The sequence below is a fragment of the Lepisma saccharinum genome, chromosome 3, assembly GCF_977018435.1.
Source record: "Lepisma saccharinum chromosome 3, izLepSacc3.1, whole genome shotgun sequence".
In the NCBI taxonomy this organism is placed as follows: Eukaryota; Metazoa; Arthropoda; class Insecta; order Zygentoma; family Lepismatidae; genus Lepisma; species Lepisma saccharinum.
In genome coordinates, this window is record NC_139231.1 from 111,863,844 (window position 1) to 111,878,573 (window position 14,730).

General features: G+C 36.2%; 1 protein-coding gene across 1 annotated transcript; it reads right to left on the reverse strand.

The window, feature by feature from the left end:
* Positions 1–12,786: 12,786 nt before the first annotated feature.
* Positions 12,787–13,809, reverse strand: LOC145985643 (uncharacterized). The gene has a single exon (XM_083119712.1). It carries the CDS (start codon positions 13,807–13,809, stop codon positions 12,787–12,789), a length of 1,023 nt encoding a protein of 340 aa, XP_082975838.1.
* Positions 13,810–14,730: the final 921 nt, after the last annotated feature.

Here is a 14,730-nt window from a genome sequence, read left to right on the forward strand (position 1 = left end):
AGGACCACTCATTTATATTCTTAATGACTGAAGTCTCCTAGCACCTCATGAAGGGAGCTTAGATTAAGGATATAGTCAAGTTTATACGAGATAGTCACTTGCCTTACGTTACCTTAACTTACGCATACATTGCCTGAAAATTTTAATTCATGTTAATATGTAAAGAAACGAAACGCTAATTATATTCCTCGACACGCTGTACAATTATGTCCGCTATTACGCCAAGCGTATATAGTTAGAGTGGCGTACCGTGATTTAGGGTATAAACCGCCCGATTAATTAAAAGTTCTAGTTGAGAAGTAATAGATGTATAAATAGGCTGCAGTGACGAGAGATGTCCGTACACAGGTAAGCAGTTGTGACGAGAATGAATCCGTACACAGATATACATATACTTATATGCTTTAAGCAAAGTTAGGCACAGCCAACTTATTTTGAATAACTAGAAGAGAATTAGGAGAGCATCACACGGCGTGGACGTTTCTTATATATTAACGAGATATTTTTTGTTAGTATATATTTATATTTTTTTTCCTGTCCGAAACATTGTTTCGTTTGACAGTTGAATATTTATCCTTAGCACGTTGTAGCTTCGAACGTTAAAAACTTTAAAATGCAGATTGTTTTAAAATCTTAACTATAAATATTACAAGTTTGCTCCAAGTTACGGCATTTATTAAAGTGAAACAGGTCTAATATTTTAAATCCACTCGCGTAACATAATAATAATTTAATAAAAATAGCACTAATAATATTAAAGATTAAAAGCAGACTTTTATTTAATAATGTGCTTTAGGCACAAAAGTTTTTTTTGCAGTATGTAATAATACTAGCTCAGCGAATACATCACTAGAATTTTATAGTTACTCTTCAGAAGAAGGTATATGATTATATTAGCAAAGTTTATTTTTAAGCGCCAGTTATGAGAATATTTATATTATATGAATATGTAGACGTCGACGTCAAGATTTTATTGCGCTCCACTAACAAGTATTTTCCTTCGGATATTGGATAGCTACCGATAATCCTGGAAATCCATTCTGCCATCGCAGTATGATAATGATTAAACCACAACGGTTTTAGTTTCTAACTTTGCCACAATAATATGCTAAGCATATTTTAGAATGAGTAGAGAGAATTAAAGATTCTTCAAGTTTTAGTGATGTTAGTATTTTAATGCATTTAAAGATTGCATAAATAATAATTATTATTTTATTTCAGGTAGTCAGGAGTAAATCAGTCTCAATTTTTCCTTTACCTTGTACCTCAGTACGGTTCGATTGATTTTAAGTATTTAAACATAAAGTTAACACCTGAAATTAAATAAGATAAGTTTGCAGTAAAATATAAAATAAGATAAGTTAAACAGTGCTAATAAATTTAGAGAATAAATAAATTATATTAAATAAATAAATTAAGCAGATAAATTGAGCCTAGAGTCAGAAAATAATTAAAGTTGAGTTAAAATAATTTAGACTAGGCAGGCTTAAAGTACGTATTAGTTTTGAAGAACTGTTTGTTTCGATTGCCTAAGCAACATGAAAATCATTGCGATTTTAGTTATTTTAAACGGATGTCTTCCATACGTAAAAGCTTCTAATTTTATTTATCTGTTGAACAAGTCCTTTGACTATCCTTATAATATAATTACAATTTTATTATTAACAACATTTATTATTAGTATTTTTATAATTTTCATAATTTGTTACTGTCAATGTCAACGCAAGAAATCTATTACTTATGACCATGAGTGTACCAACGAATTACCGTTAAGCAAACTTAATAATGATCCACCGTCCATTGATCAGATTTACGATGATGCTGCACCGATTGTTGAAGTGGTACCATTAAAAACGAGTCACCCACCAATTCCCCCACCCCTGCCTCAGTCCATTATTATTCAACCTAGGGTACAACTAGAAGTTCAAGATGTATCCAGAAATAGTTTAGTCACTAAAGGCGACAGTATAGATTTGCCGAAGAATATTTCATCCGTTAAAGATAGAGTTCAGAAATTTGCCGTAAGCAAGGGTCCTAATTTTGTTCAAAACAGTCGCAAAATGGAAAGTGAATTGCCTATTTCACCCTGTGTTCAGCCAGTTGTAAAAGTTAAAGATTTATTTGCGAATCAGTCACCAGTAAAAGTCGAGAAAGTTTCAAATGTCACTTTAAAAGCAGAAAGTAAGTTAAATTCTCAGGTTTCCGAACCTGTTGTATCGTTCACAGACCATATTTTTTACGACTTCACGTTCGCCTAGAATTTTTATATTAATTACGATTCAAATTTTAAGTATAATTCATTTTTTACGTTTGATTGTACCTTATGCAAGGTTTATTAGTCATTTAGTTTGCTAGCAGCTTTCCAAGTTTTGTTATTGTACGAGCACGGAAGTGTTCAAGTAAACACACTGTCGCAAGCGCGACGATATTTTTTCCCTTTCCATCCCGCCTATGATGTAATTTTCAAAAGTCCTTGACTTCCATTTCGATTCTCGCAGCGCTTACTAGACTTTGTTTGTAGTAATTTCAAGTTTTGTACACATTAACGCGTCATGTTGGTAGTTAGCGAATCATGGCGTTGCATTTTCTTCCTCCGTTCCTTTGCTCGCTGCCCGAAGCAGCGATTTTCCCCCTCCACCTCTCCGACGGCATCCCGAACGTACCCGAAGATGTCGACCGAACACGCCGACAGGCGAGCCTACGATTTTCCTCGCTGTAGAGAAATTAGTTGTCCTTCCAAGCGACCACGAAAATGCAACTTTGCAGGAACTTTGTCAGCGAATTCCTTTCTCCGCACTGTAGCTCTCTCCCGAGTACTTTGAACACGCTGGAAGCTCAGAAAACACTTAGCATAGATTTTCTCGAATCAGTGGCATTCGTTCATTAAAATTTTATGGGAACAGTTTAGTTACGCATATAGCCATCAGAATTTGATTTTCACGATAGAACTTTACGTCAACAATATTAGGGATATTTTTTGTTACATAAATAACTTTTGCCATAAAACGTCGCATTTATGCACTTCAGACTAATCACGACCAATAATTTTACAAAGGAACAACAAGACGAATTTTTTTGCGTTTTTCTCGCAAAATTTTACCGTTTTTCATAGAGATATTTATAGTAAGTTTTTTGGGAAATCGACGTACATTTGGTTTAAATTAGGATAAAGTCAAACGAAATTTCGATCAAAATCAGGGAAATTTTACAAAAGGGCAAATTTTTAGCACTTTATGCATATAGAGTAATCAAAATTAGTTAGCAACATGCCAAGGCTAAGCCTCGGTGATTGGCACAGGCATGTGCACCAAAAGTGGCCACGGCATCGTTAGCCTTTCCAAATTTAAACAGTGTGGTTTACCACAAATGTTATAATTTGAGAAATTATTATTATTATTATTATTTATTATTAGGAAATTTAGTTCACTTATCCAATTTGCACCTTATTCGAAGATGCAGAAATGAACTTCATTACTTCTTACTGATTAACTTCATGTTAATTTTAGTACAGTAGGTAATATTAGTAATTTGTATTCATATTCTAATATATTGCATAACTATTCTCGATCTATTTTGTTTGGACATACCTAAGGAATTGACACACCATTCTTATGAGTCAAGTATACCTTTCCGCGGCGGGTCTGTTTACACGACCAAGTGATTTGAGGTATACGGCGGACTCAAGAAGTTTTTGGTTAAATTTCTTTTATTTAAAGAAGATTTGGAATTGAGAAAGTTTTCATTATCCTTATTGTGTTTAAAATTTGAATTTTACGTTTTTAATTGCCTAATGCTATATTTTGTTACCACCTGGAGTTTCAACGAAACTCAGAAGTAGCATTTACTGAAAATTTTGTTTTAAATTGCATTATATTCAACCACGGCAAATTGCACCGGCCTATCGTTTATTAGGAGGCCATTAGAGGCTTGTCAAAGCAACCTTTTAGCACTCTAATAGCTTGCTTTGCGCAACTCAAATTTTATATATTTATTTTAAGGGTTCACAACATAATAATTTTTTTACATTTAAACAGAATTTAGAACATGCTTGCAACACTTACCTTTGTTTATTAATTTTACATTTTGTAATTTTGAAGTGAAATCTATTACTGACAATAAATTATTTCAGTTTATTAGGACACGTAATGGTATTTTAATATCAGGCTCAGGTCAATTTATTGTCATTCAGAATTTGAATAATAATTTGAACACCCACAGATCAATTCAGCTTAACGAAGGGCAATCTATATTTTTTAATTATCAGGATTTTTCGCAGATTATTGTGGATCAACAAATTTTACATACAAGAATTTTAGCTTTCGAACAAGTAAAAATGAAGGAAATTGAATTATTACTTAATATCCCCAAGAATTTATCTGATTTCACTATTCACCAATGGACTCCGCTTGAACTTGCTTTAAAGCAAAGTAATCAATCAATTAGTAAGAGCATCTCATTTCAGGAGTTAGTCCTAAACCCTTTGCCCATGTCTATATTAGTTTTTGTTATTTGGAATGTTTTATTAACCGCAACCCTAGTATATTATTTGTATAAACATTATCAGCTTTCTAAACAGGTTCACTCAGAGCATCACGGTAATAATTAATAGTTTAAGGCAACACATTAATCATGGACATTAATATTTTAATTACGGTTGGATATTTTATTTAAATTTTCCTTATTTATTTTCAAAGAGTTATGGCAATTATTTTATCTATTTAATTTATTTTATTTTGATGAGACAATTTAATTTGATTTTAAAGAAAAGGCAATGGAAATAAGTTGATATTGTGTACTTGCATGAACATGAATTATACATTTCCTATCCTTCACTATTTCCTTTCTTTGTCATAATTTTCCCTTTATTCAACCTAACCTGTCTATACGGAACGCCATGGACAAGCAATGCCTACACCATCCATGGGCATTTTTCATGACGGACATCCGCAGGCAGTCTACTATTACCAGGCAGAAAGACTTATTACCATTCTACGAGGGAGACATGCAGACATTTCTGATTATTACTACACGGAGACTACCTTTTACAGGAAGGATGTAATCAACCATACATTTCCCAGTATAGCGGACTATACATTATCAACAACACCTAGTGATGGAGCTAGATAAAATTTCCCTCCACACTGTTTGCAGTTCGAACAACAACTTTTCCCTATCTCCCAAGTTCTACGGGTAATTTTCTACATTTTTTTACATTGCCCTACACTAATATAAGAAGAGAAGCAGCGATATATCCCACACGCAGCAGTTTTGTTATAAGAACAACTACAGTGGTTCTTTAACATATACACATGCATTATGGGAAAGAATAGTTTTTCATAGCCCTTCTTCCCATGTTCAGCGCAGTACCATGCATGATAACCAGTTTTATATGCATTCAAGTTTACATTATACTACAAGGAAGCGACAAGCGCCAGTGGTGTCAATTGACCAGTGCTAGCTTTAACTAGTGCATAATTTTTTTTAAGAAGCTTTTACAATGGATATACAATTGAACATGCAAGCAATAACAAGCATAACTACAGCACTTTCGAACATTTTAGAAAGCATGCTTTAGTGCCAATGTTTTATGCATATGTTTATCCCAAGCAGTAATTTTTTTTCACCAATATGGAATATCAAAAGCGACACATTTGTTCGCAGAACATTTTTTTTATATTTATAATTCGAGAACACAGTTTTGACACTTGCAAGATACCTTTTTTTCTTTTTTATACAGTTATATATCAATTAGTTACAAGGCTATATTACAGTGTATACATTACCATAATTTAGAAAACGGAACGCTATATTTAGGTTTTTACCAGCGACAGTTTTCAGGGTAACTAATTATATGCATAGAATATTGTATAATAATACATCGGAATGTGCAACATAGCCAGTGCAAGTTCATATAAGTTCATATATTTGGCGATATCAGGAGTGAAGTGGCTACGCAGTTCGCAAACTTTGGTATAATCAGGCTTTCACACAGGAAAAACAGTGAGATGTGACAACGTTTTACATGCCTACTTACGTTTACTTACTTGTGCACCTTTTTAAGGTTTTGTTATTTATTTGAAGAGTCTATATCGAGTGGCAATATAAACAAACATTGTGAATTCCGTTCTACCTTGCGAAGACGCTCCAGCCGTTTGCCTCGCTGGGCGACACAGAGTAGAAACCGCTTGGCGAGGCATCACAGACTATTGACTAAGCGCTGGCGGATGAGCAATTCTACATAATAAACATTACGTACGCACAAATGTGGTACATTAAGAGTGATATCGCTTAACGACACGAACTTTTGTGATTTCTAGTCTTATAATAGTACATATTATTGTTTTTTACATCGTATAAACATACGAATTTGTTAGTATTAATGGTATTATTCATTATAATGTTTAGGGAATGAAAATTTTCTTTCCTTCAGGATGCGGCAAACAAGAGAAAGTTATGTTTTGGTGGATTTTTTTTGTATATTTGGTTTTTTAAGAAAATATATGGAATTGGCGAACCTGAGTCATGTCAAGCTTTGCGATTTGACTTTTAAATTTTCAAAGGAGAAAATTTTTCTCCGTCGGGGCGAACGTATCAATCCCTAAGATTGTATGTTTATTTTATTAAGTCTCTCTGAACGCTTCATGTTGACCAGGGCATTCACTTGTTTTTCTCAGCTGTCTCAAGCCTCTTAGGCATGTTTACAATGCATTGTGTTGTGCCATGCAAACCTCCTGAGCATTCAGGTAACAGATAATACTTCTGGTTATGGTGTCAGCGGTTTGCATGGTAGCAAGTATATTAAACACACGATTCGGCGATTCGGCATTGAGGAAGAGCTCGATGGCCAGGGAATATAGAGGTGAGACAAGCTGGTAGGTGACTGACTTTGGAGATTGAGTGGAGAGAGAGAAGGTGGTGAGCAAGGCAGTAGGTGAGGAGTAGAACAACGCTCTGGTCGACAAATAGGAGAGAAGCTTACAGAGGACTTCGCTATTTTCATTCAGCTAAAGACTTCAGATAGACAGGTAATTATCCTACACCCAGCCATGATACAGGTTCAACGGTTCGCAAAACCCAACGAGTGACCATTGTCTTTTCAGTAGTTTAATTCCTTTGTGTAATTTGTACCTTTCGCATGCCAAGCGATAACTCGTCATGTCAATGACGAGTGGTCTCATCAAGAGGATGAATGATGAGTAGTTTACATCACCCCATCAATTAACTGGTTAACCTTCTAGGTATTTTTTTAGATCCCACGAACTTTAAGGTTCGTTACGATATTACATTTAAAAAAAGAAAAATGTTTTCCGTCATTTCGTGCGCTCGGCAACGTGGTTCGCTTATTTGGAAAGTTTTGAACGTAACTTTGTGTAGTAGTACAAATATGCAAAATATTCAAAATTATCTATTTTCTTAATAATAAAGTTAGTAAGCAATAACCGTTTGAAGATAGTTAGTTAGATTTCTTGTATAAACAAATTCAATAGCGACATTAAATTGAGAAAGCAATGTTTACGTCTTTTGTTATTTGTAAACGTAATTGATAAATAATTGTTTTCCGTCATTCCCATAAAATTCCTACCTCTCCTCTGTAATAAATTGTGATGCTCATGTTTTGAAATTCCAAAAGTCTAGTATAATTCACTTACAGTAGTTTTCGGGGTGAAAATAAATAAGTTCTCTAGTAACGCCCGTTTCCATGGACAACAACAAGCAAGCATGCATGTCATTATACCGCCTAAACATTTAGTTTAAACAAGCACGATGTAGATATTTTTGCATTGAGTTTACCAGTGTATACGTAATTGTATCTGGGCTGAAACTCCTTATTATGTAGATGTCACCCTTGTTTGAGCCACCTTTTCAAAGCCAGGAGTTGATTCATCTGTGTGCTATTGATCTGTGAGAAATATAATGTAACTAGACAATTAAGAATTGAAGGAAACAATGTGTTCTGCAAAAAATGTCCGTGGCAACGGTTGCTAAGGGCGTGAGAAAAGGGCATTTTCACCCTTAAGGAAGGGCCAATTGAGAGATTTTTTAATTTTCTCGGACTTTTGGGACGATTTCTTGGGGGGTCGTAATCGGGTGTTTATCGCCTCCGGGGCTTCTTTCATGGAGAACATTTATGTCAATGAGTCAGTGGTGGGATTGGGACTATATAGTTATTGGATTATCCTCCCCTAGGTAAAAGATGTAGATTACTAATGTCATTTGCTAATATTTCAATTGTTAGTCTTTGCATGTGAAATAGTGGACAAATTACTTAAAGTAACTGAAAATGCACTTGCAATGCTTTGGTGCCTACCTTTCAGGCTCCGGTTCAGAACTGAAAACATCAATAGCAATTTTCAAGCCAATAATGGTGTTCTGTGTGGTCAGGGGGCATCTCGTGGTCTCAAATTTTCCGGGGCTTATTTTTTTAAAAGGATTTAAAATACAAATGACAATTCACATGAATTACAAAAAAGGTATTTTTCTTCTTCTAGACTACAAAACTGGACTTATATTTTGGAAAGAATTTAAAATGTAATGACAATTCACATGAATTTTAAAAAAACAGGTGTTTAAGGTATTTTATTTCTAAATTATAAAACGGGACTTATTTTTTTAAAGAATTTAAAATATAATGACAATTCACATGAATTACAAAAGAAACCGGTATTGCTGTGAAGCATACCTTTCTACGAAACGTTGACTCTTATTTAAACAAGAACCGTGTTCTTCTGTTCTTCTGCTCAGGAAATTTTGTTATTACTTTTTCGTTGAAATCCTCTGTTTGCAATGAATTCTTTCTCTATTGAAAGCACTGCCAAGGTATTGAGTCTGTCTTATCCCATTGCATTTCTTAAGCAGGTTTTAATACGCTTCAATGTGCTGAAACATCGTTCAGATTCAGCTGTTGCCACTGGAGTTGTTAAAGCTACAGTGAGTCACATAATTATTTGGACACACATTAAATTTCTAACGTTTAAGAGCGGGAAGGGAGTGAAATCTGTATACAGCGTTGAAGTTGATTTTCGTTTAAAAAATGTCATGTTTAGTACAAAATTGGACGAAAAAGTTAAAAAAAGAACATCAGCAACAATATAACGAAGGATGAATCCCTCCGTTGCAAAAATAGTGCCACAAAATTATTCGGACACATAGTAAATGTTAACGTAAGTTTGCGATACAGTGACAATTTCGATTTACGAATTGATTGATACTCTGTTCATATATATTAACTCTGGTTTCCTGTAGGTTTCTGTAGCAATTACGATCGCGTTTTGTTTAACAAAGTTGTGATATAAGAACATTTTCTATGTAGAAATGGAGCGAAGAGGAAAGGAAAGTTCATTTGAACAACGTCAGTTAGTGATATGGCACCACGCTAAGGGTAAAACTTACCGTGCAATAGCCTCAATGTTGAAAATGAAAAAAAGTACAGTTGCAGATATTATTAAGCTATTTAAAGATGAAGACAGGATCGAGTCCCACGGTCATACAGGGAGACCAAGAATTTTTTCCCCCAGAGAAGAGACAGTAATCGTGAGGAAAATTTAAAAAAAAAACAAAGATGAGTGCTCCAATGGTGTGTGCTGAGGTAGCTGAGGAGTGTGGAAAGCATAGTCATCCTGAAACTATACGAAGAGTGCTCAGAAGGGCAAACTATCATGGCCGTGTAGCCAGGAGAAAGCCATTTGTAAGTAAGCCGAACAGGACAAAAAGACTGGTGTTCGCAAAAGAACACTTAGGAAAGGATCAGACATGGTGGAATCGGGTAATTTTCACTGACGAGAGTAAATTCAATATTTGTGAGTCAGATGGGAGGGTAACAGTGTGGCGTAAACCAAATGAGGAGCTCCGAGGGGAAAAATTGCAAGCAACAGTGAAGCACGGCGGTGGTCACGTAATGGTTTGGGGCTGCATGTCGGCCCAAGGCGTTGGTAAATTGGCTTTCATCGAACAGACAATGGACAGGTACCGTTAACTTGACATTCTGAAGTCAAATCTAAAGACTAGTGCTGAAATGATGGGCATTCTTTGTAACTTTATGTTTTATCAAAATAATGACCCGAAGAACACTTCCCGCGTAGTACAAGAATGGTTATTGTACAACTGCCCAAAAGTGCTCCATCCTCCACCGAAGTCTCCAGACTTGAACGTCATTGAGCACCTCTGGTGTAAGTTGGAAAAAGAAGTGAAGAAAACACCTATAACCTCGAAGGCAGACCTCAAGAAGAGACTTCAACATGAATGGGCCAACATATCGCCAGTGTACACCAGAAAATTGGTAGAAAGTATGCCAAATCGTTTATCCGAGGTGTTAAAAATGAAAGGGATGCCTACCAGATACTGACATTTCTGTTCGTTGCTTTTCAAGCGTGTTTTCCTGTTTCTCCTTCCATGTGTCCGAATAATTTTGTTTAACCCACAAAAAATGTTTGTTTTGTTTAATGAAAATATTTTACTAATATATTATATTAAACATAATTGAAGATAATTAACAGTGTGCTCATATTGTGTTTTGTTTGTTAAATAAATATTAAACATTTATCATCGTATTATATCACGACTACGTCAGTAAATATTCAGAAACCTTATCTGTCCGAATAATTATGTGACTCATCGTATGTTTGTAATTTTTACTGTTTGTGAAAAGGTATCCTCTCTAAATTATTTTCAATGAAAAATGAATGATAGATAGAATGTGCTGATAGAGTTTATGTTTTTAAACTCTTCACTAAAATAAAGAACACAAAGTTCACTCTTTAGTTTTCCCTCTATGAAGGGATAATATGTGGCACAATTCTTACACAAAGCATCGAAATTAACCAAATGTGTCAGCGACGCTAAGTAGCATAAATGAAATGAAATCATTGATTGATTGTTTGATTTGGTTTGTTTTACTTCGCTTTTCCTATACTTTTGGCTAATCGTCAAGATGATACGATAAAATTGATGAAGGGACAAACACAAATAACGCTCATGCCCAGGTCGGGGTTCGAACCCGAGATCTCTGGCTTAATAGTCAAATCAACATGTTTTGGATTTTCGAAAATGGGTGGTATTAACGTGTGCTTCTTTTCAGTAGTCCTTCCTCATTTTGCAAACCTTTCCTTTCTTTGACGTTTTATTTGTAGGAATACTGGGCCCTAAAGAGGGAGGGGGGTTTATGACCCATACCAACCTCCCTTGGGCACGCCACTGATTGCTACCCCAAGTGTCGACATCACCGCACGTCACTGGTAATATATGTAAGTGTAACATACTAAAAGAAAATAGTGTGCAACAGTATTTATGGCCAGACTAGGTATACATATACATATATATATATACACACACACATACATATATATATACAGTTGTTTGTTGTCAAATTTATTACATGGTTTCTCCCCAAACTGATCAACCCAGCTACGCCCCTGATTAAATATCATTGCATAAATTGGGTGGTGTGTGATTTTTTCGTTAAAACGCCTAGCAAAAATAACCCTTTCTATCTGATTGTTTCACAATACATTCGTTTGCTGGGGGCGGGGGGCATTAGCTCCAGTGCTCTAGCGCTGTCACTATTATTACTGGCAGTGAGGCACGTATCTAAAAATACATTTTGGGGGGTGCGACCAAGTGTCTCAATAATATTAATAATAATAATAATAATAATAATAGAGGAAAGGAGCCAAATATGGCATACCATTTACATTTTGGTTCATACGTCAGTCAGTTTTATTCCCAAGTGTGTGCAATGTACATAAATAGTTATAGTATTGAATGTTGTGTAATTATTGATAATAGTAGTCACATCGGACAACACAATTAGTCATGATATACGAAAAATACAAACACTGTACAATTTCAGACATGGCAAGTAGGGTTACTAATATGGCATACTTGTATCTTCTGTGAACAAAACAGTTTTAGAACCTGATAAACATAACCACACTGCGATATATAATATTAGAAAACAGTTCGGTCTATGTCAGTGTTTTGAAGTTGTGATAGTCTCTGCCATAGACCTAATAGAACTCATTCCTAGTCTATTGACAAAAGTCACACACATAGCATTCTTTCTCTGATCCAGCACACTATACGTCGGCCCACAAACGACACAACATACGCATAATCCACTGTTCACCATGAACATCGTTTGAAAATTTCCCATCACAGAACATGCAGATGACATCAGAGTCCTGTGGTTCGTGATCGCCATTACTGCTGAAATTAGAGCTAGATGAATCATCCCTAATGCTCATAACGTCATCTTCCTCCTCGGAATCTGTTGATTGCTGATCGACGTACTTCATTTTATTTTTCTTGTTATTTGCTGCCGCAAGAGGAGTCTGCACAGATTTCTCTACTTCCGTAGGACTAATCATTTGCGCCAATTGAAGTTTCTTCTTTGTTGACTTAGCAGGTTCCTTATTTAGTGAAATTTCCAATGTATTTTTGTATGGGGAAGATGTAAGAACAGCTGATGAACCAGCCTTTCTTCCACGACTTCCAGCACTTTTCACAATTTTGGGAATGGGAGAGATGTTCCATGGTGTTACCCCCGAAGTTGAAGGTCCTGCATCATCCGTTGCTTTCTGGGATTAAGCGTTGACGTCTGTAGTCAAATCTTCAGCAGAGGCCTCCATCTCGGCATTTATGAATTCATCGGCAAAAATGTTGGGGTTGAGAGGATAAATCCCCGTTACCTTAAATCCATTCACAGCAATTGCCCATTTGAAATTTTAAGTACGCATTCCCAAATAGTTCTGCAATATCAAAGTTGTTTAGGGGGCGTGAATTGATCCTCATCTAGAGGCGGATTTCTTCACTGTATCTTGCTTTCAGTGGACTCATAAAACTCCTATCTAAAGGTTGAAGTTTATGCGACGCATGTGGAGGAAGGCATACAATGCAAACATGATTCTCTCTTGCCAATAGCAACACCTCAAGATTTCTAGAATGGCTGTAACGGCCATCTAATATTAACAGTACAGGAGATTGCGCAGAGGGCTTCGTGTATTGGAGGAAAGGCGTGAACCAATCCGTGAAAATATGTGCCTGAATCCACCCAGATGGGTGACATGCAGCAATGGTTCCTGGGGGTGCACCTCTCAATAGTTGAGAATTCATGTTTTTCCTAGGGAAGATCATCATGGGTGGTACATAAATGCCACTGGCACTGATACATGTGACTACCGTCACAAGTGCTCCCCTTTCATCTGAACTTAGCGATGCCACTTGCCGTTTACCTTTACGGGCCAACACCTGGGGAACTCTCGACTGCACTATGCTTAACCCAGTTTCATCAACGTTAAATATTCTGTCTGGTCCATAGTTTTTCTTTTCCATCTCTTCTCCTAACATGTTGAAAAATTTGTTCACATTTTCTCTATTGAATCCCAGGGTTCGGTGATATGATGTTGCTGTAGGTTTTCGGAAAGACAATATTCCTTTGTGCCTCTTTAGAAATAGTTTCAACCAACCCTTCCCTGCACAGTGCTTCAAAAATGGGTGTTTCATTCCATTTTGTACAGCCAGCTGGTATGCCATCTGCCGCACATCTCTCCTCGTGAGACCGAAAAATTGTTTCTCTATGTTCAACAGGTAGCTAGCTAACTCTTCTTCAAGTCTTGCGCCTAGAACTACTTTCCTACCAAGCTTCTGCGTAACAGCATCTGTAATCGGCAAATCAGAGTGAACTAACCTGCGTATTGTTGTGTGTGGTACACTGTACAGCTTGGACGCTTTCAGGGAGCCCATTACTTTATTCCTGCAATCAGCTATTGCTAGACTCATGTTGTCATGGTCCCACTGCTTCCTTTTAGGTGGCATGTCTGAGAGAAGAATACAGACCCAATAGAATCTCCACTAGCATGTTTAGGTAGCTGTTATCGTTCCATTATAGAGGTTAACGTTCGGTTTTCTTTCATATTCCTTCGTAGGCAGTGTGTGGCGGTTCCCTATTAATGTGGCTGCCTGCGTCAATTAGGCCCATGGGTCATCCTCTAGTTTCACTGTAGCATTTTTCTACCTAAGACTGCGCAATACTCTCTCTCTCTCCTTCTCTTGCGATTGAACAAAGGGCAATAACGGTTCTTTCATATGCCGACGTTAACCTTTACAGTGGGACGAGTACAACTTGCTTTGTATCTGGTATGGTCTGTTACAGGAAATTATTTATTTATTTCATTTTTAAACAAAACACGTAGTTCATATTTATTACCTAGACTAATGGATTCATTTATTTATTATTATTTTATACTCATTGTCACTTTTCTTAGTGTTTGTCATGAAAATAATTAATGTATTCCTACAAATGAACACTGAATAGTAGAATACAAATATGGCATGGTGTGGGTACAAATATGGCATACTACTATGCCATATTTGTAGCCTCGCCATCTTTGATTTCCTGATCGAAATTTTACTGAACCCTGGCAGCGCATATAAAAAACAACTATGCTCATTTGTGCTTCAAACAATAGCCTTTTAAGTGCACACACGGTTATTGCCACTTTGTTGCAACCAAATAAACTGCCGATGGAAATACAACTTACCTTAAAACTTCTGAAATCTTCGAAAAACAAACAAGGTTCTCCTGTCTCACAATACACGTGCGGTGCTCAACGCGATAACACTCACAATGGAAAGACCTTCCAAGGGTTCGTTCCAGGAAACACCAACAGAGGGTAGTAGTTACCAGCAGAGATAATGCACCATGCCAAATTAGTACCCCTATGCCATATATCTCTC